A 27,793-nucleotide genomic window follows, 5' to 3' on the forward strand; every position below is an offset into this window, starting at 1 on the left:
AGGGCTCTGCTCGTGGCTGCACAAGGAAGCGGTGCCCAAGCCCAGGCCTCCTCTGGGGGCCGCAGTGTGGGGGGCGCAGGGAGGGGCCCTCTTTGGGGCTGGGGCTCAGTCTGGGCTGGGGGGGTGGGGGCAGCCCAGAAGTTTGGGGAAAGGGCCACAGAGAGCAGCTTTGCCCACGGCTCCACGTGGCTGTCCCCAGCACCCCAGCAAGCCTCAGAGGGGCAGGACCCGGAGCTGGACGACGGGCAGAGAGTGGAGGACCCAGGCGACGCCTACCACGTGAATGCCCGGCACCTGCTGTACCCCAACTCCCCGGTCCTGCGTTTCCCGGTGCCCAACGAGAAGGTGCCCTGGGAAGTGAGTGCTGTCCTGACCACGCCCACCTGGCCACAGGGGCCTGGTGTCCTGGGGGACCCAGCGGTGCCCCACAAACACTCCAACCCAGCCCGGCTCGGGGTGGCTGAGCGCCCTGCGGCCACACAGGGACACATGGGCCGACCAGAAACACGCACATGGTCCACGCAGCCGGAGGGGGTGGGGCTGGGGTGTGAGCCCAGGACACACAGAGCTGACCCCACACTTGTCCTCCATCCCCCCGTCCCCAGGGAAGGTCCCCGCCCCCTCAGCACCAGCTGAGTGCAGGTGACAGGTGACAGAGGGACAGATGGATGGGGCAGGGGCCCAGGCCTCCTCTGGTTTCCTGGAACATCCAGGCTGCTGCCTCCTCCTTCCCCCCCGCACCGTCTCTGCCCGTGGAGCAGCGTGGCCCTACCCCCCATCTAGGGCCTCGCTGGGGGGCTCCCCACCACCGCCCCCCCTCGCCAGCCCCGCGGCTGCCCCCAGTGCGAGTCCTCAGGTTGGCCGAGCTCGGGCACCCGCGCCTATTGGGACTGTCCCGGGGGCCTGGGCCCTGTGTTCGGCCATCCCGGTGCTGGCCGGCCGTGGGCAGTGACATCCGGGGGGCGACCCCGTGTTGTGCAGACGGAGTTCCTCATCTACGACCCGCCCTTCTACTCGGCCGACAGGAAGGACAAGGACCTGGTGGACCCTGTGGGAGAGTGAGTGTCCCTCTCCTGCCTGGACCGGGCGCCCCGTCCTCCCCCAGGGCAGCGGCTGTGGGGAGGGGCCCTCGGGGTTGAGCCCGAGGGTCACGGCAGCGTCTGTTGCCAGCACCTGGGAGCCTCTGTCCAGGATCAGCTTCAACGCGGTGGAAGGACACCTGGACCGGCGCAGCTTCCACGGGGCCTACGCCCTGCGGGACGGCTTCCCGCTGTGAGTGCCGCCCCACCCGGCCCTCCTCGGGGCTTCTTCCCAGGTTGGGTGAGAACACACAAGCCAGGGAGGACAAGAGACACCCCACAAAGCATTTCCTTCGCGCCCCCGGGTGGCCCACGCTGGGCCGTCTCCAGGGCACGTGTGGGGAGGGGGCCGTGGGCTGGCTCCGGGGGCCGGGCGCCGTGCCCTCATCACCGGCGGGGCCTTCAGGGCTCCGTTGCCGCGGTGTGGCGATGGGAAGGACGTGGACCCCCGGCCGCCGCCGCGAGTGTGAGAGGGAAGCAGGGAGGCCCCGGGGTCCCTGTGGGACGAGGGTTTCTAGTCTGTCCTCTGCAGGGACCGGCCCTGTGCCCCACTGCGCAGGTGAGGACGCCCAGCCAAAGGTGCTAGGTGACCCCACCTCACAGGTAATAGGTGGTAGGTGGCTGCAGGCCCTTAGCGAACACCCCCTGCCCCGTGCCCTCCTGGGTTTGGAGGTCAGAGCCCCCCCAGAGGGTTGTTGGGGCTGCAGCTCCAGGGAGGGGCCACAGGCAGCCTGGATGCAGGGAGCAGGCGGGAGCTGAGGGCCCCTCGGGAAAGTTCTGGAACAGGAGTCGTGGCTCTGCCCAGGCCGAGGCTGGGGGAGGAGGGGGTGGGAGCAGGGGGGCATGAGAACAGAGGGGACCCGGGGCGTCTCCGGCCCTACACAGGGGAGGGGGCGGGGGGCCTGGCCTTCAGCAAGAGAGCAGGACAGTGTCACAGGGGACCGTTGGGCGCCAGCTCGCAGGAGTGCTGAGGCCTCTGGATGTGGTACGATGGCCAGACAGGTGATTTCTGGGGATGGGGTGGCCCCTGTGATGCCTCCTGCGTCTGCGGTGGGCTGCGTTTTGCTCCCTTTCTTACCCACCCCAAGGTAACCTGAGCCCCCGTCTCTCCCCTGGAGTCTCTGAGGGGCAACCCCAGTGGGTGACGCAGAGTCGGCCAGACTAGTCTGGAGCCAGAGGTGTCGGGTCCGTCCAGGGCCCCGTGCGGCAGCCTCATCTCTGCTCCTGTCCAGGAGAGCCTCCTGGGTTCTGAGAATCCAGGCCTGGACAGAACCGGCACGCTGCCCCGGGAGGGGCCCCATCTGCCGCCCCCTCCCCCGGCCATCCTTCCTGCCCCGGCCTGTTCTCCCAGCTGCGGGCGTGGGCTGAGCGGAGCCCTCTCTGTCCAGGAACCCCATGGGCCGCACGGGGCTGCGGGGTCGTGGAGACCTGGTCTGCTTCGGCCCCAACCACACTCTGCAGCCTGTGATCACCCGGTGAGTAGCCCGATGGGGATGCAGGGTCACCAGTGCCCCACCCCCAGGCTCCCAGAGCCCTGAGGACAGCTGGCACTTGGCACGTGGTGCCAGCCTCATGGCAGGGGCCTCACAGGGCAGGAATGTCCAGGCCCCTCCCTCCAGGCTGGCCCTACTTTGCCGTGGGTCTCCCTGCCACGACGGGAGGGCCAGGGCCCACGACGCAGACAAAATGAAAATCCATATAAGTCCACCTGGCTTTTCCAAAGAGCTGCAGGGGTGGAATGGTTGGGTCCAGGGCCTGTGCTTCTTTAAAGCTTTTGATAGAAAAATATTCTCAGGAGTTCCCGTTGTGGTTCAGCGGTAACAAACCTGACTAGGATGCATGAGGATGCGGGTTTGATCCCTGGCCTCACTCTGTGGGTTGAGGATCCAGCTGTTGCTGTGGTTGTGGCATAGGCCAGCACAGCTCCGATTCAGCCCCTAGCCTGGGAACTTCCTACGCCATGGGTGTCGCCCTGAAAAGACAAAAAAAAAAAAGTTCCAAGAAGGCCGAGCCGTGGCTGGGGAGGGGGGGGAGGTTACCAGGCTGCTGTCACTGTCCCCTGGAGCAGGTGCTCGGAGGAGGAGTCCGCCCATGGACTCCCCTGGGGCAGGGGAGCGGCTGGCATCAGAGCATCCCTTTTGCAGCTGGAAGAGGAACCAGGACGGAGCCATCTGCAGGAAGAGCATAAAGAAGATGCTGGAGGTGCTGGTGGTGAAGTGCTCCCTGTCCGAGCACTGGGCCCTTCCGGGGGTGAGCCAGGGCCTGCACCATCCCCGGGCCCGCCGAGGTCCCTGCCCTGCCCTGCCTGGGCTCTGTCCCGGGTCCTGAATGACAAAGGCGGGTCCTTGCCATTTGAGGCGGGCTTCTCCATCCTAGTTCCTCATTTTGCAGCTGTGAGAACCGTCCAGGTGCTCCTGGTGTAAGCTCCAAGTGCCCACCGTGTTCTGGGCACGGGCTCATGGCTGGAGCTGCTCCAGAGCTCAGGGGGTGGGGGCAGACGCGACTCCCCCAGCTGGAGCTGCAGCCCGAGGGCAAGACGGAGTTGTCTGGGGTGGGATGGGAGACACTGGCGCCTCAGCTCAGGGACTGCACCCCAGAGGCCTTGTGGTGACAGAACAGGGCTCCAGAAGGCCCCAGGCCTGTCCTGCCCTGGTGGGCCTGACCACTCAGGTTCTGACCCATGATCCACCCCTGCCATCGCTCTGGGCTCAGGAGAGCTGGTCCTGGCAGGAGCCCCGGCTGGTGCAGCGTCTGGATGCGGCTCTGTCTGGGGCCTCTTGTCTGAGCCTGTTTCCGGGGAGTCCGCTGTTTCCCCAGCTCAGCAACAAGCCCGGGTGTCCCAGAACCCACCCCGCGGCCCTGCTGGGCAGCAGGGTAATGGGTGCAGGGGCAGTTGTGCCACCGAGGGTCTTCAGACCCCAGCGAGGGTCCCAGGGCTCCAGGTGGCTCCCGCTCCTGCAGCCATGACCCCCGTGCCCTCCAGCCGAGGGAGTGTGGTTCTGAGCCCAGGCCAGGTCCCCCGCCCCGCGGCTTCTTGGGCACCGTTCAGCCTCCCTCGTCCGCACTTTGGTCTCTCCTGCCAATGGGCATCCTCTGAGCGGTGTCTGTAGCCTGAGGGAGGTGCCAAGGGGCATCTGAGGGTCCTCCCACTGCAGCCAGCAAGGGGCAAGGGCATCTCCAGGGCCCCTGTGGATGGACGTGACGTGGACGAGAGGGTCCCCTCACTGGATGGGGAGGGGACTGCAGGTACAGGCCCGTGTCCAGGCAGAGGCTGGACACCAGGACGGGGAGCACACGGACAAGACATGGCCTTCCAGCTTGTGCCTGGGGTGTGCAGGTCGGGTGCTGGCTCCCGCTTGGTGCCCGGCCTGTGCTCCTCCCAGGCCTTGGCTTTGGCCTGACACCCTTGCCCCATGGGCTGACGTGGACAACGGGCTCTGGACAATGTCACTCTGGCCCGAGGCAGTCACTGCCAGACGCACACGTCTGCCTGTGGCTCCGGGGGGCTGGCCTGCTGCCCACGCCGGGCAGGTGGCCAGAGGAGGCAGGTCCCCAGACGGCCTTGCTGACCGGCCTCCGCCTGCCTCCGCCCAGGGCTCTCGGGAACCAGGGGAGACGCTGCCCCGGAAGCTGAAGCAGGTCCTCCGCCATGAGTTCTGGGCTTCCTTCGAGAACTTGCTGAGGCAGGGCGCTGAGGTAGGCTAGCCTTCTGCCTGCTCCCCTGGGCGTCCTGGGCCCCGCAGGTGCTGCTCCTGCCGCCGCAGGTCGGCCGCGGGGCACTGGGGAGCTCCTGGGGGAAGAGCTGGGGCCGCGGCCGCGCTCTGGGCCCCCGCGTCTGTCTCCGCTCAGTTTTCCCTCCGGATCAAGGGTGTGGCTGCGGCCTCGGCCGCCCTCGGGCCAGAGCAGGTGTCCTGTCCCCACTCGCTTGCCCGAGCGCGGCTGGCCGTCAGGACTGAATGCGCGTTTTCGGTTAATTTGCAAAGACCCTGTTTTCAGGCCCCTGCGCACACTCACCTTTGCTCTTTTTCACGACCACGTGGCGTCTGGGCCGCGATGCACTGCGGCGGCGTCCAGTCCTCGCTGCTTGTGTCTCTGCCGCATCTCAGGATGAGATAGGCTGTTTCTGGTTTGGAACCACAATGCCAGCCGTCCTGTGGTTTGTCCCCGCGGTCCCTCTGGGAGCACCCCCGTCTCTCTTTACTTTGTAAAAATACCGAACTTATTTATTTGCTGTGGTGAAATCCAAACAGCAGATTAACCGTTTTGAAGGGAGCGCTGAATGGCGTTTAGCGCGTGCATGCCATCAGCACCTCCGTCTGGCTGGAAAATCCTTCCACCTCCAAGAGGAGGCCCCGCCCCTCCGTCGCCCCCGCCCCTCCGTCGCCCCCGCCCCTCCGTCGCCCCCGCCCCTCCGTCGCCCCCGCCCCTCCGTCGCCCCCCGCCTCCGTCGCCCCCGCCTCCGTCGCCCCCCGCCTCCGTCGCCCCCGCCCCTCCGTCGCCCCCGCCCCTCCGTCCCCCCCGCCCCTCCGTCGCCCCCGCCTCCGTCGCCCCCGCCTCCGTCGCCCCCGCCCCTCCGTCGCCCCCGCCCCTCCGTCGCCCCCCCCCCTCCGTCGCCCCTGTCCCTCCGTCGCCCCCGCCCCTCCGTCGGCCCCGTCCCTCCGTCGCCCCCCCCCTCCGTCGCCCCCGCCCCTCCGTCGCCCCTGCACCGGGAAGCTGCTTCCCGTCTCCGTGGAGTTGCCTGTCCTGGGCGTTTCTTAGGGGTGGCGTCGTGTGCAGCCTTCGGTCTGGGTTGTTTCCCTTAGCCCGGTGGTTCCGCGTCCCCCGGCCCTTTCTCATCCTCCTGAGGACAGTGGAGGCGGGTCTGGCTGCCAGGCTGGGGACCCGCAGGGAGATGAGTGAGGTCCGTCAGGCCGAAGGCCACGCTGGAGGCGGCGGGGCGGGGCGCGAGCCGGGCGGCGCTTGGACAGCTGTGCTCAGAGCATCTGGGGCCCCTCCCTCTGGAGAAAGCCGGGGGGCGCAGGGGTCCCCGGGGGGCGGCTCACACCTGCGCTGCCTCCAGGTGTACAAAGGGTACGTGGATGACCCGCGGAACACAGACAACGCCTGGATCGAGACCGTGGCCGTGAGCATCCACTTCGCAGACCAGAGCGACCTGGAGCTGAAGAGGCTGAACTCTGTACGTGGCCTGGGTCTCAGGCGGGGACGGGTGGGGGCCTTGGGGCCCTGGGGCCTGCAGAGCTGGCCGGGACCAGAGGGGGGCTCTGGGGACCAGTGTCCTGCCTGGAGGGTGCCCGGGAGAGGTCAGAGGGCAGAGCACATGGCGGGGGCGGGGGAGGGCTGGATGGGGCCCCAGGGGCCCCCAGGCTCACACGTGGGGGGGGGAGGCAGGTTCATGCGTCTTCGTGGGAACCCTGTCCCCTGTCCTTAGTCCCACACACCCCTAACCCAGAACTGGGACCAGGGAGCAGCGCACAGGACAGGGGGCCTGTGAATAAGGCTGACCCTCCTCTCTCTCCTCCTTCAAGGGTTTTGAGGGCTTTGCAGGCATTTTCTGAGTCGCGCCTGATAGGTGACCTTAGGGTTCCACAGAAGGGCAGTGGGACGGCCCCAGGCCAGGCCTGCAGCCAGGCGGGGAGCCCACCGCAGCGCCCGCTGCCCTCCTGCAGCCTGCTGTTCTGGGGTGTCTAGGTGGAGGTGGGGCCAGCCTGGGCCGGAGTCAGGATCCAGCTCTGTCTTTGCAGCACCTGTGCTCCCGCGACCCAGGGCTGTCCATCCGCTGGCAGCTGGTGGACCGGCGCATCCCGCTGTACGCCAACCACAAGGCCATCCTCCGGAAGGCGGCCGCCTTGTTCGGGGCTTACTACTGACCCGTGGCCACCCTGGAGCTCTGCAGGGGCCGGCGGGCTGGTCCGTCCACAGCCACTGGGAGACGTAGGACAGAGGCTGATACCAGCCACCTAGGCACACGCAGCCCTGAACGTCCAGTGGGCAAGGGGCGCTGCCCGGGTACCGCCTGCCGCCCCTCATGGCCAGCTTGTGAAGCAGAAGGCACAGGGTGCCCAGGGAGGAGAGCCGAGCAGGGCAAGGCTGGCTCTGGCCAGGTGGCAGCGCCTTCGGGTTGAGGTGGCTGCTGGGACCCCAGACATTGCTGCCTCTCCCAGCCTGATGGTGGGCGTCCACTCTCTCCTGGCCACGTCGTAGGAGCAACCATAAGGGGTGTGGCAGCCCAGCTGCACCTCTGAGAGAGTCAGGGTTCCCTTGCGGCCTCCTCCTCCTCTGGCCCATGCCCCCGAGAAGCCCTCGAGCGTGACCCAGCGTGGACCCTTGCCTGGCCTGTGGCGGCCTCCGTGGGGCCCGGGTCCCTTGGCTGTCAGGGCTGAGCCCCTCAGTGGGCCATCTCCCGAGATGCAGAAGGGTCTGCCTGTGTTTGGCCCCGGGCCCAGGCTGGGGGGACGCAGAGGCACAGGCGGCGGGGGCTCCCTGAACACGGCACCCCCCGCCTCTCCCCCGTTGAGCCCAGGGAGCAGCGGGGGGTGGGTCTGGTGAAGGGGGCACCCAGTTTAGCATCAGCAGCTCACAGACCCATCAGCATAAACCGTCAGGAGCCGTCAGGACCTGGAATGTTGTAAAAACCCGACATTAAATTGCTTCCCAGACCAGCCTGGCTGCCTCTTCTGTGCTTCCTTCCTTCAGTGAAAGCTGTAGACACGTGCAGTGCTCGGGGGCTGTGTCTGGGCCTCCAAAGCCTCTCCTACCCGCGGCCGAGCTTCCCAGGACTGAGGACAGCTTCCCTGGACACCCGGCAGGCCCCTCAGGCCCAAAGACACCGTTTCCCTCCCATCAACCACCCCCACACACACACCCCCAGGCACATACACCCCCCCCCCAGACACACACACACACACCCAAGCACACACACACACACACCCCGACACAGACACACACACACACACACACAGAGGCACGCACAGACACACATGCACTCAGACACACACACAGATGTGTACAGACACAAGCACACAGACACACGCACAGGACCGAGCTCTGCGGAAGCAGAGGACCCACTGAAATGTACGGCTGAGCTCGCTGTTGCTGAGGCGTAATGGAAAAAGCAAACTTAGCAACAGCTTCTCATCGAGACCCCAGCCGGTCCCCCGGGAGCTGACGCAGCTGACCCTGGCCCAGTGCAGGTCTCCTCCTGCTCATGAGGAGGACAGAGCTGCTGAGCAGCCGCCGCTCTGGGAGGCTGGAGGCAGGAGGAGTGACAAACCACCGCAGGAGCCCAACAGAGGAGCAGCCCAGTCAAGGGACGGCAAGAGCAGGTGGATGGTGGGAAATCGGCGGCGGGAATCGTCCAGACGCGCGGTCACCGGGACACAGGCTGCTGTGCGCCTCGCGCCAGGACCACGAAAACCAAGTTTGTCTTCTTTATGTTTTGCCTCTGTCACCCCAGCGAGACACATAATCGCTGACACCACGAGGAAGTCCTGCCGACAGACACTCCCAGAGGGCAAGGTGTGGGAGCAGCTCCAGCAGGACGGACTGCTTTTCAGGACAAAGGGGGTGTTTGACGGGGGAAAGGAACTGCTCTGTTCAGAAGCGAGCGCTTTCGCGAACGGCCGTCCACCTGCGCCGATCTTTCCACACCTATGGTGCAAAGTGGATAGAAGTTCAAGGGGAAATGAGCAAATTCACTGTGGGTGAGATTTTTCCCTTAGAAACAAGGAATCAAGAAACAAAAGAAAAACAGGGCGGAATTTGAATAATGCAGTCAACAGGATTGAGGTCATTCTGTGTGGCCTACGTGTGTGTGTGTTTACACAGAAATGTGAATTATGCAAATGTCTTGTGTGTAATTTACAGTCAATTGTTTACATGTAAATTAAGTGCTGGTGTACCCACGATGTGTCCTGATATTTGTGTAATGAATTACGTGCACTATGCGTCTGTATGAACACACATGCTCGGGTGTGTGTGCTTCTGTACCCGCCAGCCAACAGCAGCAGCACGGCCCAGAGGAGCCGGGAGGCTCTCAGACACGGAACCTGTGCAGAGCTGAGCGTGCCGCATACCACGGGGATCTCAGCAGGTTCACGAGGTGGCTCTGTCCTAGAGGCCACCCTGGGCCCACAGTGAGACATCCGCCAGAAGCCAGGAGTGGGTTCCAGGTGCCCTGGCGGGACGTGAGTGACCAGCTCAGAGGGAGCCGAGGTGGTGTCTGGGGCAGAGCGCTGTGCCCCCACCTCCACCCTCCCCCGGGGGCTTCTTCCTCCCTCTGAAGGCTCTGGCTCCCGGGCAGGAGAACCCACAGGCAGGGCCAGTTCCTCTATGGGAGAGCGGTCGCAGTCCTGAGACCCGGGTCTGCGCTATGCCCGCCCCCTGCGCGGGATCCGGGGCCAGCGGGGCCCGAGGGAAAGGCAAGGGGCCGCCCCTGCTCCCACGCCCCACCTGCACCCTCCTGGGGACCCAGCAGAGCAGGGTGGAGAGGGTCCCAGGCCACAAGGTCCCAGCCCGAGACAGTTGGCTGGACAGTGTCAAGAGGAACAGTTAAGGCCTTTGGGGGAAAAAAAGATGGAAAGTAAGTTTTTAAGGTGATGACGCAAGAGGCTCAAAACATAACCACAACATCAACCCAGGGGCTCAGGCAGGGAGTAAGTCAGAATGTAATGAAAGAGGGAAAAATTAAGAACTGGTATATGGTGAATATATTCAAAACCCGGTTCTCGAGAAAGGACAGCAGAATCAGTAGCACCCAGATCAGAGGAGAGGGAGGGATCTGGGGGGCAGCGTGTGTGTGGGGGGACACGGAGGAGAGCGCCCTGGAAATCCCAGGGCAACTGCGGGATGAAATGCACCCCCCACCGTGTCCCTGGGAACGGGGCTCCCGCAGCCGGAGCGGGAGCGGGAGCAGGTGGCAGTTGGCTCTGAGGGGCCTCAGGAAGGTGGGCTGCTCCTGCCCAGCTTGGGAAGCTAGTGATAGCGACGGGAAGCTCCGCCAGGGCTTCTTTTTGGTGTTGCGTCTGGCTTTTCAAGATCAGACGAGAGATCCAGGAATTCGGGAGCGGAGGCGGAGGCGGAGGCTCCGTCTGGCCCAGGCTGCCAAGGACGATTTTGCCAAAGGCAGTCCATCCAAGAGGCTCTTTGGCAAAGCCGGCCTGGCCTTGTGTCTGGGCAGCGAGCAGGCACCGTCGACTCTGTCAGGTGCCCCCCGGGTCCCTTCTTTCTGTGCGGCTCCAGCCTCTGCCCCCAAGCTGGCTGCAGTCAGCAGTGCCCGGCAGTCCCGGGCTGGGAGAGGGCAGGAGGCTGGGAAGCGAGGGCCGAGCTGGGCACTGTGACAGCAGGGGGACAGCAGGGCGGCCAGCACACACCTGGACGGTGGCCTCACCCCGGGAACGGCCTGTCCCCGGCCGCTCTCTGTCTGGAGGCGCGTTTTGGCCTCACCAGGAGGTTGTGTTCGCTCACGGCTGCCCCACGGCTGCTGCAGGCCTGCTCCCGTGTGTCCCCAGGGAGAGACACGCAGCCCTTGCTGGCAAAACAGCCTTCCTGATGGGGAAGCCATTAAGCAGCTGGAGCATCGTATTTGCTCCCTGGGGCCGCGAGGCCTGGGCTCTGGTGGATAAATGGGCGAGATAATCAGCCCAGCGCCCAGCTGCCATTACAAGGGCAGCTGCGGTGGGGAGACCATGTGGCTAGGATGGCAGTAGCGGGGTTGGGTGCTTCTGAGCGCAGGCTCGTGGTCCGAGGGGACGGTGAGCCAGGCTCTTGCAGGGCCCTGGGGCTGGGCCTCCTACAGAGACTCTGATGTGGTCGCCTGTGAGACAGGCCGCTGACCGCCGAGAACCAGGGGGCAACTTCGCAGGAGCGCCCTGCATGGACCCATCCATCCATCCATCCATCCACCCAGGTACCCACGTGGCAGCACACCACTGTGTTCTTGCCTTGAGGCGTTACCCGCACACACCCCCCTGCACACATCTGAAGTGTGAGCAGCTTGGTGGGCTTTTTACTTCTGGTGCTGGGCAGCACCGGATCGAGACGTAGAACGTCCAGCCTCAGAAGCCCCCTCGTGCCCCCTCCCCATCACTGGCCCACCACTGACAAACAATGCTCTTGAATTTCCCATAAACAGAAAACACTGTATGCACTCGGGGTGGCTGCCCCCCGCCCCAAGTGGTGTCTCTGGGTTCACCTGCATCCACATTGTTGTTTTTGGTGGCAACCATATTAATTTGTTTAATTGAAATGTTAAAAATATTCCATGGTTTGGGGCTCCGCTTTGGCACAGCAGCAGCTTCAGGTCTCCCTTTATTTTAATGCCATTAAAAGACCACTGGCTGTAAGTACCCCAGGGCCCCTGCACCTATAGGTGTCCACTGCATGACGCAGGACAGCCAGGAGCCAGCGCACCCCACAGTGCTCCCAGCCTACGCAGAGGTAGCCTGACGTGACCTTACGGAGGCTGTGATGAGAAGTGACAGCCAGGGAGCTTCCTGGTGGCTCAGCAGGTTAAGGATCCAGCATTGTCACTGCTGTGGCTCAGGCTCAATCCCTGGCCTGGGCAACTTCTGCAGGCCTTGGGCAGAGCCAAAAACCAAAAAAAAAAAAAAACAAAACAAAACAAAACAAAAAAAAAAACAAAAAACAAAAAAACCAGAAGAAAATGGACTGTAAGAAAAATAAACATGTGGTTTTCTTAGGTCAGAGGTGGTGTGGGGAAGAAAAAAGGAAAGCAACAGCTGACACCAAACCCCCCTAAAGTGGCCACTGAATAACAGCAAGGAGTTCCAGCCAGGAGTCAACAGAGGATAGAAAACAGGTTCAAAAATACTCAATCCGGAAGGCAGGCAAAGGCAAGAGAGCAGAGGGACAACTGGGGAGAGACAGGGGGCAGAGGGGGTGACTGTGACTGTGAGTTACCAGAGCCGGGCCGTTGCTCCTGGTACAACGCCATCACCTGCAGCCTCCTCCGTGTCCCCCCTTTCCCCACTGTGTCCGTGTCCAGGCCAGGATCCCACATCATGCTTCGTTGTTATTTCTCCTTAGTCTTTCCCAGCCTATCACAGTGACTAAGTCTGGTCTTACCTTTCTGCATATTTCCATTTTTGAAGCATACTGATCAGTCAGTAGGAAAACGTCACTTTGAAAACGGCCTTTCAGTTTGGGTGTGTCTGACATGTTCTCACGTTTGAAAAGGGAGTGTGCCTTTTGGGCAAGTGTACCACAGAGATGATGCTGTGTCTCTCTCAGCTCCTGGTACCAGGGGCTGCAGGATATCAGCCGTGAACTGTGGTGTAGGGCGCAGATGCGGCTTGGATCCCAAGTGGCTGTAGCTGTGGCTGTGGCTGTGGCTGTGGTGTAGGCCAGCAGCTGTAGCTCTGATTAAACTCTTAGCCTCGGAACTTCCATATGCCACAGGTACAACCCTAAAAAGAAAAAAATAAATACATAAAATAAAATTAAGATACGTACTTTTGAAAAAGACATGATGCTCTCACATACTTCATAGACCACAGCATAGTGTAACTATAACTTCTACATGTGCTAGGAAACCAAAATCCATGTGACTCACTTTATCGTGACATTCATTTTATTGCAGTGGTTTGGAACCAAACCTGCAACATCTCTGACGTGTGCTTATACTGGAGAAGAAGAAGGGTCTCAAATCAGTGAGCTGAGCTTCTACCTTAAGAAAATAGAAAAAGAAGAGAAAATTAAACTCAATGTAAGCAAGAGATCAGAGTAGAAGCCAATGGGGGGGGGATATAGAGAAATCTATGAAACTAAGAACTGGCTCTTTGAGATTACTTATACAATTGATAAACTGTCTCGACTGATCAGCAAAAGAAAAGAAAGGAGACACAAATGACCAAAAACAGGTATGGAAGAGGTGACATCACTTCATACTCTAAATAGAAAGAATGAACAACTTTATGCTGATAAAGTGGGCAGTTCCTTGAAGGATAAACTACAACATTCAGTCACTCTGTATATTTTAAATAATTCAACAACATATACAAATAATGACACTTCATGACCAAGTGAGATTTATTGCTAGGACTCAAGATTGATTTAACACATGGGAAAGTCAGTCAATACAATCTGCCATATTAGTAGACTAATGAAAAATATTTTCAGTAGATGTAGAGAAAGTGTTTGACAAAATCCAACATCTCTTCCTGATTAAAAAAAAAAAAGAAACTTTCAGCAAGCTAGTAATTCCAGAAAACTCCCTTATACTGATAAGGACAGCTACAAAACCCTACACCTAACATTATCCTCAGTGGTGAGAGTCAATTTTACCCCCCTAAAATCAGAGGAACAGGGACATCTGCTCTAATCCCTCCTTTTCAGTATTGAACTAGGGCTCTAGCCAATGCAATTAGGCATGAAAATTAATTAAAAAAATTCAGACTGAAAATAAAGAAGTAATACGCTTTATTTCCAGATAACATGATTATATAGAAATCTTAGAAAATCCTAAGGTAGCTACAAAAAAAGGGAACAGAACCAATAAGTGAGCTTAGCAAAGTTCAGATCAGTATGCAAAATCAATTTTATTTCTATGTATTAGCATTTAACAAAGAGAAATTGAAATTAAAATAACATTTACAATAGCGTAAAACTATCAGAGATAAATCTGACAAAAGATTGCAAATCTGTAAACCCAAAACTACAAAACACAAATGAAAGAAATAAAAGAAGCTCCAAATAAATGATGAGATATACCATGTTCATGGATTTAATATTCAGTATTGTCAAGATGTTAATTTTCTCAAACTGGTCTACAGACTCACTGCAATCCCAAACAAAATCCCACTAGGGTTTTTGGAACAAATCGTGAAGCTGATTCCAAAATTCATGAGGAAAAATGCAAAGGATCTTGGATCCAAAAGGACTTTGTAAAAGAGCAAAGTTGGCAGATTTATTATTTATTACCTGACCTCAAGAATTACCATAAAGTGATGGAAGTAGTTTGAAATATTTGCATAAAAATAGATAAACTAGACCAACTGAATTTAGAGAGATATAGAAATAGACTCATACAGACCACTGATTTTCAACAAAGGGGGAAAAGTAGTGAGTAGAGAATGGATTATTTTTTTCAACAAACAGTCTGGAAAACTGGACATCCGTTTGCACGCACACACACACACACACCCCTTTGAATCATATCTCACACCATATAGCAAAACTAGCCCCAAATGGATAATAGACCCAAATGAAAAACCTAAATTATAAAACCCTGTGACTTTGAGTTTGGCAAAAATTCTTATATGTGACACCAAAAGCATGATCTAAAAAAAAAAAAAAAAAAAAAAAAAAAAAAAACACTGAAAAATTGACTTTGTCAAAATTAAAAATTTCTCCTTGAAAACTTTTAAGAGAGTGAAAAGACAATCCACACACTCAGAGAAAATATATACAAATCACATCTGATAGAGGATTTGTATCCAGAATATACAAAGAACTCCCAAAACTCTATGATAAGAAAGCATCTCAATTAAAAGTGGGTAAAAGATTTGAACAGAAGCCTTTCTCAAAAAGATAGACAGGTGGCAAATAAAGAGATGGAAAGACACTGAAGTCATGAGTGAAATACAAATTAAAACCGCGGTGGGATACCCCCTTACACACCTCTCTCAATGTCTAAGGTTGAAGACTGAACATACCGGGTACTGGTGAGAATGTGAGGCACACACACAGCCCGGGAAGGGAAACCGAGGAATCACTCTGGCACTTTCTTCAAAGTTAAACATACGCTACCATGTGATCCAGCCGTTCCACTGCTAGATGTTGACCGAAGAGAACTAAGACTCTTCGTCCAGAGGTTGTACACAGTGTTCATACTAGCTCTATTTGTAACAGCCAACAGCTGGAAAGAGCCCAAATTTCCATACGCCGGTGAATGGATATACAAACTGTGGAACATTCGTGCAATGGCTCATTACTCAGACTGCACATGATGAGCACATCCGCATGGGTGAGCTCAAATTAACCATGCCGGGCGGGAGAAGCTAGACGAAACGTACATACCTACGAGTCCATTTACGTAAATTATGGGAAATGCAGAATGATCAGTGGCAGCAAAGCAGGGCTTGCCTGGGGATGGGATGGGAGGGCATGGATCGCGGAGGCGGAACTGTGGAGCGTTTGCGCGATAGTTTCAGGGACGTACACTAATGTCAAAACGTATCACATTTGAATAAGTGGCTTAGTGTATATCAACTGCACCATAATAAAGCTGTTTCAAAAAACCCTAAGGATGGCTCAGGTCTAGCTTAAATGCCTCGACTCTTGGATTCCCTATGCCCCTCTGGACGCCCACGCACCGACCCTAAGACCCTGGGTGGGGAAATGGGTAGCGGAGCCAGGGTCCTGGGGCAGGAAGGGACTCAGGTGCTTGGAGACCAGCTTTGGCGGCCGCTGGCACCGGGCCTGCGACAGAAACGTTGCACTGACCTGAGGGTCTCCAAGCCCCCGGCGTAGCGGCGTCTGGGCGGGGCGGGGCTGGACTACGGCCGGGGCGGGGCTCTGTGCCCCCACGGCCCCCGCCACAGCCCTTGAAACAACCTCGTCTAAAAGTAGTCGGTACAGCCCCGCCCAAGGCCACGCCCCTGGCCCGCTCTGTCCAGGCCCCGCCCCCAAGACTCCGCCCAGACCCCGCCCCTCAGCTTCAGGCTCCGCCTTGTCCCAGCCACGTCCTGCCCCACAGGCTCCGCGCAGGCCCCGCCTCGCCCCACCTCTCGCCCCCAGGCCTCACCCCTAATTCTCAGGCCCTGCGGGGTCCTGGCTCCGACCCCCTCTGGACTCCGCCCTCCCCACTGCTCCGCCCCAGACTCCGCCCAGGGCCCCCCCGCCCCGCTTCTCGCCCGAAAGCCCCGCCCCACGGGCGCAGGCTGAGCCGCGTGGGTCCCGAGCGGCCGCGGACGTGGGCGCAGGCCTGCGGGTCGCCACCGCGCTCGGGTGTGGCACAGGGTCGGGCTCTGAGCGGCTGAGAGCCTCGCGCACAGCAGCTTCCGGATGTGGCCGCGCAGGTAAAGCCCCCGCCCCGCCCTGGGAGCTCGAACACCCCGGCCCCCGTCTACCCCTGCCCGGAAGAACTGGGGGTCCCTGGGGTGTGGGGCCCGGAGACGCCGAGGTCCGGGGTCCGGGGTCCCCGCGGCCCGAGGTCCGCCCGCCCAGGCCCCGCGCGGCCCCGCCACTCCACGCCCAGGGCCGGGCGCGCGCCCAGGGCTCGGCTTTTCTCTTTTCTCTGCTCCCTTCTTTTTCAAACATAATTGAAATGAATCGCGCAGACCTGGTGCCTGAGCCTTCCGTTGTTCCCATTAGGACTGACAGAGGGGACCTTTATTATTATTATTTTGTGAAGGATTGTCACAATTAGCAAAGCGCTGAGCTTCTCACAGCAGCCTAGCCCCGAGGTGACAGGGTGCCCGCTCAGTTCCCGTTGTGGCCAGCACCACCTGCCCCTGCATTCCAGTTTCTAAAGAAAACCCTGCAGCCCAGTCGTCCTGCTTCCCAGCCCTGAGGAGCTGGGAGGCGGCTGGACCCTCATCAAGGCGAGCTGCCCAAGCCCCTGACCCCTATGGTGTGCAGTGGGTGTGTCCGGGGGGGTGGCTGGCGGGGGTTCTCAGACCACTTTGCTGGGCACCAGCCCCCAGCCAGCAGTCAGCACAACCTTGCTTAGCTGGGTGGCAGAGGGAGTCTCCCTGAGTAAGTTACAGAGACCCCCACTGGTCAGATGCTGCCATTTGGCTGTGAAATCCATGCGGCCCCCTCCCCCAGTCAGATTGTGCCCCTGGGTCCCCAGCTGGACCACAGCCAGCACTGCCGATTGCCCCTCTCTTTCAGAACCAAAAGAGAACACGGCATTCCTGGCCCATAAGGAAGGAGAGTTTTCGTCTGTGAGGGATGGTCCTGGCGCAGCAGCAGCGGCCAGAGAGTGGGGCAGAGTGTGAACCACAGCACTGAGCGAGCGGCGGGCTCTCTGTCCCCAGCCAGCAGGATGGGCCCTGTGGGCAGACACGGCCCCTCGGCCCTGCCGGTCCCCACGGGAGGGTCGTGCCTCCTCCTCCTCTTCTGCCTGCGCCTGGGCGCCTCTTGCCCGCAGAGCTGCCAGTGCCCCGACCACGCCGGGGCCGTGGCCGTCCACTGCAGCGCGAGGGGCCTGCAGGAGATCCCCAAAGACATCCCCCTGGACACGGTGCTCCTGAAGCTCGATGCCAACAAGATCGCCCGCATCCCCAACGGAGCCTTCCAGCACCTGAGCCACCTGAGAGAGCTGGACCTGTCTCAGAACGCCATCGAGACCATCGGCCCCGCCGCCTTCTCGGGCCTGGCCGGGGGCCTGCGGCTGCTGGACCTGTCCCACAACCGTATCCGGAGGATTCCCAAGGACGCGCTGGGCAAGCTCAGCGCCAAGATCCGCCTGTCCCACAACCCCCTGCACTGCGAGTGCGCCCTGCAGGAGGCCCTGTGGGAGCTGAAGCTCGACCCCGACTCGGTGGACGAGATCGCCTGCCACACCTCCGTGCAGGAGGAGTACGTGGGGAAGCCGCTGATCCAGGCGCTCGACGCCGGCGTCAGCTTCTGCAGCGTCCACCACAAGACCACCGACGTGGCCATGCTGGTCACCATGTTTGGCTGGTTCGCCATGGTGATCACCTACGTGGTGTACTACGTGCGCCAGAACCAGGAGGACGCCAGGAGGCACCTGGAGTACCTGAAGTCCCTGCCCAGCACCCCTGTGTCCAAGGACCCCGTCAGCCCTGCCCCCTAGTGCCTGCCGGCTCAGGCGGGCTGCGGCCCACGTCTCGGCCGCCCCTGCTGTAGCCCACGGCGACTGAGTCTCGCTTGGCCGCCCCCCCCCAGCGAGGTGGTGACGGGGCCTCTTCCGGGCGGTGCTTCACTCTTACAGGGCACGTCTCCGAGGACTTCTCGTGGCTGCAGCGCCCTTCGGGTCCGGCAGCTCTGCCATCAGATGTGCTGACGGAGGAGGAGACCGAGGAGACCGAGCCGTGGAGAGAAACGGCCAGGAAATGAGCAGCTGGAACAGTAGACCAAGCCGTCTGTCACGATGCTCGTGTCCCTTCCGCTCAGGGAGCCTGTCCCACGGGGCGCCCCAGGGTGGACTAGCGTTCAGAGCAGGAAGGGTGGGTGCCCTCGAGTGGGGCTGCCCCAGGAGGACAGGCGCCTGTTGTCGGTCGAAGGCACAGGTGGTCTCCACTGCAGACTGGCCGCCGTCGCCTCCCCAGCATCTCCTGAGCACCCTCGGCCACAGGACTCCCTCCAGGGCAGACGCCGAGAGACCGGGTGTTTTCTCGGGAGGGAACTGCAACGTGCAACCTTTGGACAACTTTGTTTATTCTCAGAATGTTTGTTCAGAGTCACGCTTGTACCAAAACTTCAGTCCAGGGAGAAGGAAACCAACCCCACCCCCACCCCCGAAAAAACAGCCGTGGAGAGAAACGTGAGAAAGTTCCAGCAGGGCTCATCAAGGGGGCAGTGCCAGCAGCCAGACATGCGAGGCCCTGCCCCGGTTCCGGCCTCTCAGGCTGCGCCCCGCTCCCGGGAGCCCGTTGTCACGGGTCGCTACGTGCCTTTGCTTTTCAACTCACGGAAGCAGCTCCTTTGCGAAGGACAGGGGGACCGACGCCAGACGGTACAAGGCTGCTCAGCGGATGCTTCCTTCCTGCCTCCAGCGACAAGAACTCTCTCTCTCTCCTTTCCAGCTTTGCTGCCAGGAACCTCAGAGCTACTTTACTGCTCATTTTCTTACCTACTTGGTGTTCAGGGTAGACCTCACCTCCGCCGGGACAACCCTGATAGCGTCTTTCCGATTTTATTTTTTTACGGTCTTTTGTATGCGTGTTTATATTTTAAACGACTTCAGATATACTGGGGGGGAAGCAAGTTAGGGGTACGTGGCTTACGGAGCTAAGGGATAAAGGACGGAAGCCTCCTGGAGCAGATGCTTAGAAAGGATGAAGGTGGAGGGAGGCTCGTACTTGGAAGATGCCCTGTGGCTTTGCAGTGGGAAGCACACTTCCGCGCTGATGCAGAGACGCGGTGTGTGTAGCCTCAGGACCAGCAGCTGTAGCCAGACCCGAAAGGCACGTCCGGACAAGGTCATGCGTTTGCAGTTATAGGAGAAAGGACCGACAGGTTCCAGCACCCTCCCACGCCTGTGGTCCCAGGGTGCTGGTGTGCATAGCATGCACCGTGTGGACGGGGGCTCTGTGCTTCTCTGCCTGCCCCCCAGACCAGGGGTGAGGGGTGGGAAGCAGGGCTCAGACGGTGCACCCAGTGAGGCCGGTCCTCGGGGAAATTGACGGCCCGCCCACCCGCCTTTCCAGTGGGAGCTAAAACCAAGCAGCCAGCCCGGGCCAAACCCATGTGGACCAGGTAAGTGTGGCTGCTGGCTGGCCAGCGGGACACGGGCTCTCGGGGGAGCCCGCTCTGCCGCCCCATCCCCCTGGGCGCGCACAGCAGGAAGAGCGTTTTGCCCTGTGGATGGGACCGGGGTGGGGCGAGAGCTGACGGAGGCCTGGAGGGAGAGGGCAGGTGTCAGTGTCCCTGCTGCAGCCCTGCCCCCGGGGCCTTACCCTGCCCCCAGGGAACCCTGCCCTTGCTCTAACCCAGCATCAGCCCAGAGCAGGGGCGCCAGCCCTCCTGCCCTTGGTGCGTGCCTTCCTGCTGGGAGGAGGAAGCGGCTTAGCACCCCGGCACACGGGAAGGGCCCTCTCCTCATCCCGAGTCCAGAGTCGGGGCCGCCGGGACCCCCTGGCCTTTCTGGCGGAGTCTCCTGGGAGAAGGTGCCTCCCTGCAGAGACCAGGGCCCGGAAGCTCCTTTCTGCCCATGGGAGCTCCCAACCCTGGAGCCTCCTGGGGTGCAGCCCACCCCTCCCTCCTTTTCTCCCCCCACCCCCCAGCCCCTCCTCCCCCCACCCCCGTTCCCTCTCCTTTCCCTTAAGATGACACCCTGCCTGGGCCACCTCGTTCCCTGCCGACACCCCCATGAGCCCTCGGGCTGACTGCCTGCCCTGGACCCAGCGCCCGGGGCCTGGCCAGAGCAGGCCTTTCACCCCGTCCAGTTCTGCCAAGGCTGGCTGGGTGCGGGCTGGCCCCACTAAAGGGACAGGTGTTGGCAGGGGTGGGCACGTGACAAAGAGGTGCCTCAGTCGGGCACAGTGGGGTGATAGCCTTTGTGGGACCCGGGAGTCCCCTGACTGTCACTACGATCCGGGTAAGGGGCCGCAGGGAGCTACGCGCCCCTGGCCCGCTGGACGCCCCCTGCCAAGCCCCTCTAGCCAGGGGAGGTAGTGCTACCCCAGTCTGGGGGTCGCGGTGGGATGGCACTGAGATTCCTCCTTGGGGCAGAGGGTGGTGTGGACAGACTGGCCCCAGAGCCGCCCAGCCAGGCTCCTCCACCCATGGGAATCGAGGGGTCTTGCTTCTAGAGGGGTCAGAGGGGAGGGGCAGTGGGGGGCTTGTGGGGCCACTGCTCTGGCTGGGCTGGGGTGAGATTTCCTGCTCTCTCTGCCCCACCCTCATCATGATGGTTCCCCTGGAAACCAGAGCCCCACCCGCCACCCTGGGAGGGGATGCCCCCACTCAGAGCCTCCCGACACCCGCCCTTCCCCTCTGGACTCTAGGGCCCCCAGATGCCCCCCACCCCATCCCGCCCTCGGGTGGTCCAGCGGTGGGGGCTGAGCAGGTGTACGGACACCCAGGTCCGCCCCGGCGGCAGGCGGCAGGACGGCCTCGAGGCTGGGCTGGGAGGGAGCCGCGGCAGCTTCTCCTGGAAGAGCCCTGATGCAGGAACCAGGGGCGCCCCCACCATGGGGCCCCAGTCGCCCAGCCCACCTGCAGGGAGAGTGGACGATTTTAAACTGGACGTGAGACTGGGTGTGTTTTTCTCAATGGAAAGTTGCTGCAGGCAGGAGATGGGGCCGAGTGGAGGGATGAGGACGGGCTGGAGCTCCTGCGCTGGTCGCATTCACACGGGGTCTGAGAAATGCGTGGTGCAGAGCCCCCATCAGACAGGGGCCACGTGGGGCTGGCTGCCTTGGATGGTCCTCCTGCATGGTCAGCAGAACGCTGGGCCTCTGCATAGGCTGGGCAGGAGCATAGAGCCAGCCTCCTGGGCACTCTGGGCAGCAGAGGGGGCGGGCTCCCGGGTGGGCGCTGTGTGCCGCCTGCCCCTGCTGGCCTGCCCTCCTGCGTACCCCCAGCACCCCCCGGCTCCTGGCTCCGGAGCAGCAACTTCTCCAAGTGTCTGCGGGAGACTTGGATCCTGGGGATGGGGGCGGGGGGGGTAGGCTGCAGACCGCGCTGGGAGCGGAATGTTCTGGACTGGTGGCTCCCAGCCACGGCAGGAACCTGGGGAGTTTTCTGGAGTCGTTTTTCCTGAAAGCTTATCCTGAAACCTGATTCCACTGTTCCCCTCACCGTCTGAACCCTTAATAAACCTCTGTGCTCAACCAGTGGGGTGGACTCTCGTGCCTGCAGCCGTGCAGCCCAGCCGGCCCAGACCTGCCCTCGCTGTGGACCGCGCTGTGCAGGAAGAAGAGCCAGGCCAGGCCTGGGGTGCAGGGGGTGCCAGGCCCGCCTGCACTGGCTTGAACCCGCTCGTGGTGGCTGGTTGTTGAGCTTTCAGAACCTGTGACCCAGTGGATGCCATGGTGGCAGCGTGAGGTTGGCTGTGAAAGAGTCTTCCAGGCAGTGGACAGCAGCCATGACCCCCGCTCCTGCCCCAGGAGATCAAGGTGGGCAGCTCGCTGCTGGGGTCCCCTCAGGGACCAGGTCTGCTTTCACCCCTCTCACCCCCCCTTCAGGCCAAGTCCTAACCCTGGGAGCCTGCGGAGATGGGGGAGGGCCGCCAGCTGAGGAATGCAGGAAGGGATGCAGGAAGCCTCTAGAAGCTGCACAAGGCAGTGCATCCTCTCCTGGAGCCTCTAGAGGGTCACTGCCCTGTCCACACCTTGGTTTTAGCCCAGTGAGACCAGTTTCAGACTTCTGACCTCCGGAATTCTAAGAAAATAAATTTGTGATGTTTGGGTCACCAAGTGTGTGGCCCTTGGTGGCAGTAGCCTCAGGGGCCAGTGCAGTCTCCCCACTTTGAGGGCGGCCAGAGCAGATGGCCGCCTGCGCCCCTTGGCCCTGCTGGTCCTCTCGGGGCCTGGCTCTCGGGGTCCGGGTGCGTTTAACACCTTGACCGAGGGGCCTCAGGAGGGCATCACCTGCCGACCTCGCTCCCCTTCCTGCCGGACGGGAGCTGCCTCCCAGCCCGGGGCCCGCGGCCGACCTGCACCTGGACCTGCTGGCTTCCATGGTCCCCTGCACACCGCACACGCTCCCGTGCCGCTCCACACCTACACTGTGCACACACGTGCTCACACAGTCATGCACACGCACACACGTGCTCACTGAGGCACACGTCACATACACAGTTAGACACGTTCACACTGACACCAGGCCATACACACTGCACACGCCCGTGGCGGATGTGCCCACAGGCGTGGGTGCCTGTGTGTGCACACACACACACACCTCCCCCCGCCCAGGGGAGGTCTGGGCCCCTTTCCGCCTTGCCTGCCGCAGGCTGGGGGCGAGGGAGGGCCTTGCCGGTCCCTAACCAGGGGTCTCGAGGGCAGATGTGAGGGGAGCCCCCCTCCCGGTCTGGAGGCAGGGCCTCTGGGTGGGAGCCCAGGCGCAGGGGGAGCGGGGAGGGCCGGCTGCCTGCGGAGGCCCCCAGGGAGGACGTGGTAGCCTAGCTGTGCAGCCCTGTCCGGACCAGGCATGGAAACCAGCCCTCAGGCCTCCAGGGCAGGCTGCCCAGCGGGAAGGGGCAGCCTCACAGGCAGGCGGACGGCGCGCACCACCGGCCAGGGTGTCTCAGCTAATCCTCACGGCAGCCCGGGGTGGTTGGGAATATTTCTACTTTCGGACCAGAAACGGGATTCTGAAGTCCGGGCGGAGCCGCGACGGACTCGGGAGTCGGCTTGCTGGGGGCAGGGCTGGAATCCGGGCCTTCTGACGCCCAGGCCTGGAAGTTCTCACTCTAACCCTGGAGCGTTGTCAAAACAAAAAGGCAAGTCCCGGGGTTGGCACCAGATTGCCGAACGGCCAGCGCAAGAGGCGGGACGGAGCCCGGCCTCAGGAGTCCTGTCCCTCACGCAGCCGTGCCTGCCAGGAGCGCGGATGCCCTCGGGGAGCCGGCGCTGCCGGGTCTGCATCTGTAACCACGGCAACTGCACTGGCCGGAGAGAGGGCGGGAGCTGGGGTGGCTGCCTGGCCCGGCTGTTGGAAGCAGCCACACACCTGCCTGGTGTTCTGTGCTAAGGGAGGTGGGGAGACGGCACCTCGGAAAGACAAGCCCACCAGCTGACCTTCCTGGAGCCCAGCTGCTCTCGGAGAGGACAGGCCCTGGAAGGAGGAGCTGTAGAGAGAGAGCAGCTGCCTGGGAGCAGGCGGGACCTGGGTGCCAGGCCAGGACGCTGATTCCAGAGCCCGTGCTGGCAGCCAGCCCTTACTTAGAGATGGGGAAACTGAGGCCCTGAGTGGTGAAAGGACTGGCCCAAGGCTGTGTGAGCCGGTGAGTAACCGGCTGGGGCACGCCCAGGCTGCCGGGCAGCAGTGGACAGCAGAGGGACGTCCGGCGGCCGTCTGCACAACCTCTGCAGCCAGGCGGTGACATCGGCGCAATTATGATGCCAAGAAAATCCCGAAAGAAGAAGACACATTTATATGAAGATGTGGGACATTCACCCGATTTGCAGGTGCAGCTCTCAGAACAGAGTCAGGACTGAGCAGTCACCTGTTGAAAGCCCGTATGGCATCGGGGCACACTGACTCCTAGCGCCCAGGCAGCCAGGGGCAGGGACCCCCACAAGAACTCTCTGCCACAACCCCCCTTCATGCCTGTCCTGCCCCGACACACACAGACTTCCGGAAGGTCGGCGATGAGCAACCAGAGGCCTCTCTGCGCCCCAGTCACCTCCACGCTGGAACTCCCCGAGGAGCCAGTTGTCCAAGGCCTATGCATGGTGGGCATCCAGGCTCCGGCCCAGGCATAGCTGTGAGCTGCTGCCCCTGCCAGGCCCCACCTGGCCCCTCCACTGCATGGTGAGCTGGAGGTGGCACCATTGGGCGGGTTCCCGCTGTCCTGCTCCCCAGAGACCTCAGCACCCTGCTGTCTCTGCTCAGCTGGAACCCCACCCCCACCCCCAGGCCCACTTCTGGGCACCAGCAGCGTGGACCTTGTGTGGCTGGAAGGCCTGGGTCCTGCAGGCTCTTTGCGGGGTGGTCGTCACCGTGGCTAGTGGTGTTGGCCTTGCCCATGGTCAGCCAGACCCGGGTCCCTGCCAGGCTCCCCCAGGCTTAGCGGTCTCTCCAGGGTCCCTGGATCAGGGGCTCAGAGTGGACACCAACCCTCCTGTCCTTGCCGCCGGCTAAGAAGTCGCCTTGGAATCGGAGCCTGTCAGTCGGCTGTCACAATAATTAGGACACCAAGGCTGAGGTTTTCCGAGCCAGTAACTTGCAAAGAGATGGGCCGCTCGGCGTGGTTGGTAACGGTTGAGTGGCCCCGGGAGAAGCCCCGGAGCGTCTGCCGTTGTGATGTCCGCTCTGTGACCTGCGGGTGTAAACTCGCCAGTGTTTGGGTTTCTCCTGCTGCGGCCGCTGCTCCTGTTCCGTGTGGGGCGCCGTGTTTGTGCCATTTTGGAAGGGCTCCTCTGCCTCCGTGTTGACTGCAGCCCCGATGTGCCAACTGCTCCCTGAGTTTGCAGGCACTTCAACCCCATTCATTTATATTTTTGAAAGATACAACCCGATGTGCTGGACAAATGCGTAAGCTGTGTCTCTGCCTCTGTCTTCCTTTTTCATTTATTTCACTGCCTTCATCATTTTACCTTTAGAAAGTTTCCCTCCATGTAGAAAAAGAAATTCGATCCTAGACTCTTTTCCATTTCTGACATTGGACATTTACTTTTTACTTTACTAAATGGTGCCAATATCTTGTTGAATGGCCTAATGAATTTATTTTTCATTATTTCTTTATTTGCTTTTTAGGGCCACACCTGCAGTGCATAGATGTTCCCAGGCCTGCGGCTGAATCAGAGCTGTAGTCGCTGGCCTGTGCCACAGCCACAGCCACAGCAACGCGGGATCTGAGCTGTGCCTGCGACCACACCACAGCTCATGGCAACGCTGGACCCTTAACCCACTGAGCGAGGCCAAGGATCGAACCCGCATCCTCATGGATACTAGTCAGATTTGTTATGGCTGAGCCACAATGGGAACTCTGAATTGCTTAATTTTAATAGAATGAATACCTGGAGTCTAAGCTTTTCCTCATTTTTTCAAAATATTTTTGGCCTATTCTTTGAAATGTAGCTGTAGAGGTTCATTAATTTAAAAAGGTAGCTTTGGGATTTCGACGGGCATCGCATAAAAACTGCATAGGAACTTGGGAAATTCTGACAAAGTTAGGATACCAATTTGCAGATTTGTCCAAATCTTTACCTATCTCCCACAGTCTGATTTTTGTGGTTTCCTTAGTGTGTGTTTCAGAGGGGTTCTGTTTTAACCAGGTACTGCTGTGTATGGGGGGCACTGCCCATCTTTGCAGGTATTCTCATTCTGTTGGGTGAAAAGCTCAAGGGACTTGACTGCCCACCCCCAACCCCCCCACCCCCCACCCCAGGAAGGTTCCTGACCTGCCGAGAGCGCTTAGGGAACAGGAGTTCCAGGACACCAGGCAGAGGGGCCTTGGCTGTGCCACGTGGTAGAAATGGGGAGGGGTCGAACCCCCTGCAGCCCTCAGAGGTCCCCCTTCTGACTCTGAACCTGTGACTGTGGTTGCTTCCATAGCAAGCGGGAACTGCGGCTGCTGATCGGCTGCCCTTGGGAGAGGCAGGTCATTGTGGATTATCCAGGTGGGCTAACACCGCCTCCAGGGCTGTCACAGGTGGAGTGGAGGCAGAAGGGAGAGGTCCCGAGAGAGGAGGTGACGACTCCACTGCCCACTGCCGGCTTTGAAGGTGGAGGGAGCATCTAGAAACGGCAAGGGGCAGGAAACGGACTCTTCCCTGGAGCCTCAGGAGGACCAGCCCTGCCCACACCTCGACGCTGGCCCAGTGAGACCCAGATGGGACCTCTGGCCTCCAGGACCGTGGGACAACACGGTCCTGCTGTTTCACGCCCCTAAGCATGTGGTCATCTGTTACCGCGACACAGGATCGTAAGGCGCGGGCGACCTGTCGCTGTGTGGACGTGCAGGTGATGCTGGTCCGCTGTCCCCTCTCCACGGAGAAGAGGCAGGACAAGGTGGCTGCGCTCGGAACTTCCCACACGCTTAGTAGTTAACTGAACCTACAGAATTTCCCCGCTGTTTCTAGGAGGTTCCAGCAGCAAGGAGACGGTTCGTCTCCTTTCTCACAGGCACCTCTTTGTCCTTTGCTCTCACCACAGTGGCCAGGACTGCCTGGACTTTGGCACATAAACAGTGGTGCCACAGGCAGCCAGGCACACCCCTGGTTATAATCTGAGGGCTCACGGGGTGCGTGGTAAACGGATCGCTGGCTGCCGGCCCGAGAGCATTTCGTTATCCCGGGAATTACAGACGTGGACATGGGTCTGCGCTGTGGAGCCTTGGAGAAGCGTTTGGTAGTCTGCTAGAAAGCTAAGCCTTCACCAGCTCGTGACCGCCGCTCTGCTCCCAGGTATTTGCCAAGAGAAATAGACACACGTGTCCACACAAACGTGCTCAAATGGGAACAAGCCCGAAGCGGATCCGTCGCAGGATGGCTGGACGGGAGATGGGCTATTCACGCCCTGGACGGAAGCCCCAAACCAACAAGGAAAACCAGCAGGGACAGCGAGGGGCCGGCAGGTGCAGCGGCGCGGGCGCGCGTCATCAACGCGGAGCCAGCTGAGCGAGCCGCCCGGGCGGCCACCGCTCCCGCGGAGGAGGAGGTCCCGCAGCGGCAGAGCCGCCCCCGCAAAGCCGGTCGCAGCGGGAGGTCTGACCAGATGGGGTCCCGGGAACTGGGGCGGGGGCGAACACTCCAGGCCTTGTTTGGAGGTGGTTCCAGAAACGCATACAATTGGAAAGAGTCACTGAGCAGAACACTTAAGGTCTCTGCCTTTTTAATCAAATAAAATTAAATAAATTAAATCGAGATTAAATTAAACAAAGATTAGCGTCCTTAACAAAATTAAGAATAATATTTCAGAGTCATAAAAAGAATAACAGGCTTCACTGAGATGCCCTTTTACTCCGGGTTTGGGTGCACGTGGTGGGTGTAGGGGGTTATTTTAAGGGCTTCCTAACATCGCAGGTCTTCCGGTGAGAGAGCGAGGAAAGTGCCCTGGGCGGCCGCGCTATTGACAGCATTCATCTTTTGGCGTGTGGTTTATTTTTTATTTTTTTCACAGGGGCTAGCATGTGGTTTAAATCAGCGAATCTTTGTTCACATTTAGCACAGGCCTACCGTTTTCTTTCAAATGTGATTTGAGTCCAACGTTGTTCCAGGAACTAGAGGCAGGAGGATGACAATGACGCAGGTACGGCTAAGGTTCACCCACATGTCCCGGGCCGCACAGCGCTCACGTCATGTGGTCCTTGCTGTGGCTCAAAGGGACAGGTCCTTCTCCGTTTTCGATCTCAGGGGACCGAGGCTGGGGGGTGTTACTTGCTCAAGTTCCAACAG

The 27,793-nt window shown here is 60.3% G+C and overlaps 2 protein-coding genes and 2 non-coding genes across 15 annotated transcripts in view; all 4 read left to right on the forward strand.

Annotated features, from left to right (window-relative positions):
• Positions 1 to 8,981, forward strand: part of TRPM2 (transient receptor potential cation channel subfamily M member 2) — a 58,206-nt gene extending 49,225 nt beyond the window's left edge. For 6 of the 12 annotated variants that reach the window (XR_014825265.1, XM_084992267.1, XM_084992270.1 and 3 more), the window contains 8 exons: positions 200 to 357; positions 982 to 1,058; positions 1,171 to 1,272; positions 2,468 to 2,554; positions 3,224 to 3,329; positions 4,674 to 4,775; positions 6,139 to 6,255; positions 6,821 to 7,738. Coding sequence is in view for 10 of the 12 variants with exons in the window: in XM_084992267.1 (XP_084848393.1) it covers positions 200 to 357; positions 982 to 1,058; positions 1,171 to 1,272; positions 2,468 to 2,554; positions 3,224 to 3,329; positions 4,674 to 4,775; positions 6,139 to 6,255; positions 6,821 to 6,946 (875 nt within the window). In the remaining 2 variants the exon portion in view is untranslated. Of the gene's footprint in view, positions 1 to 199; positions 358 to 981; positions 1,059 to 1,170; positions 1,273 to 2,467; positions 2,555 to 3,223; positions 3,330 to 4,673; positions 4,776 to 6,138; positions 6,256 to 6,820; positions 7,739 to 7,772 lie in introns of those variants that run through there. The other 6 variants (XR_014825266.1, XM_084992272.1, XM_084992274.1 and 3 more) reach the window with 3 other exon arrangements.
• On the forward strand, positions 3,283 to 3,346 carry LOC146397928 (Z6 small nucleolar RNA). Its single transcript, XR_014825392.1, has one exon. It is a non-coding gene; the product is annotated as a Z6 small nucleolar RNA (small nucleolar RNA).
• On the forward strand, positions 4,643 to 4,717 carry LOC146397929 (Z6 small nucleolar RNA). The gene has a single exon (XR_014825391.1). It is a non-coding gene; the product is annotated as a Z6 small nucleolar RNA (small nucleolar RNA).
• A 7,021-nt stretch (positions 8,982 to 16,002) lies between the features above and the next one.
• On the forward strand, positions 16,003 to 21,562 carry LRRC3 (leucine rich repeat containing 3). Its single transcript, XM_005657173.4, has 2 exons — positions 16,003 to 16,114; positions 16,932 to 21,562. Exon 2 carries the CDS (start codon positions 17,086 to 17,088, stop codon positions 17,857 to 17,859), a length of 774 nt encoding a protein of 257 aa, XP_005657230.1. The 5' UTR covers positions 16,003 to 16,114; positions 16,932 to 17,085; the 3' UTR covers positions 17,860 to 21,562.
• Positions 21,563 to 27,793: the final 6,231 nt, after the last annotated feature.

The sequence above is a fragment of the Sus scrofa genome, chromosome 13 (genome assembly GCF_054392235.1).
Source record: "Sus scrofa isolate SSC_HxYL_T2T_F1_AM1 chromosome 13, Sscrofa_HxYL_maternal_Yorkshire_Landrace_v2.0, whole genome shotgun sequence".
NCBI classification, from domain to species: domain Eukaryota; kingdom Metazoa; phylum Chordata; class Mammalia; order Artiodactyla; family Suidae; genus Sus; species Sus scrofa.

Bases quoted from the DNA above. Each gene is read 5' to 3' on its own strand.
- LRRC3 (XM_005657173.4), top strand. From the start codon at position 17,086: ATGGGCCCTGTGGGCAGACACGGCCCCTCGGCCCTGCCGGTCCCCACG.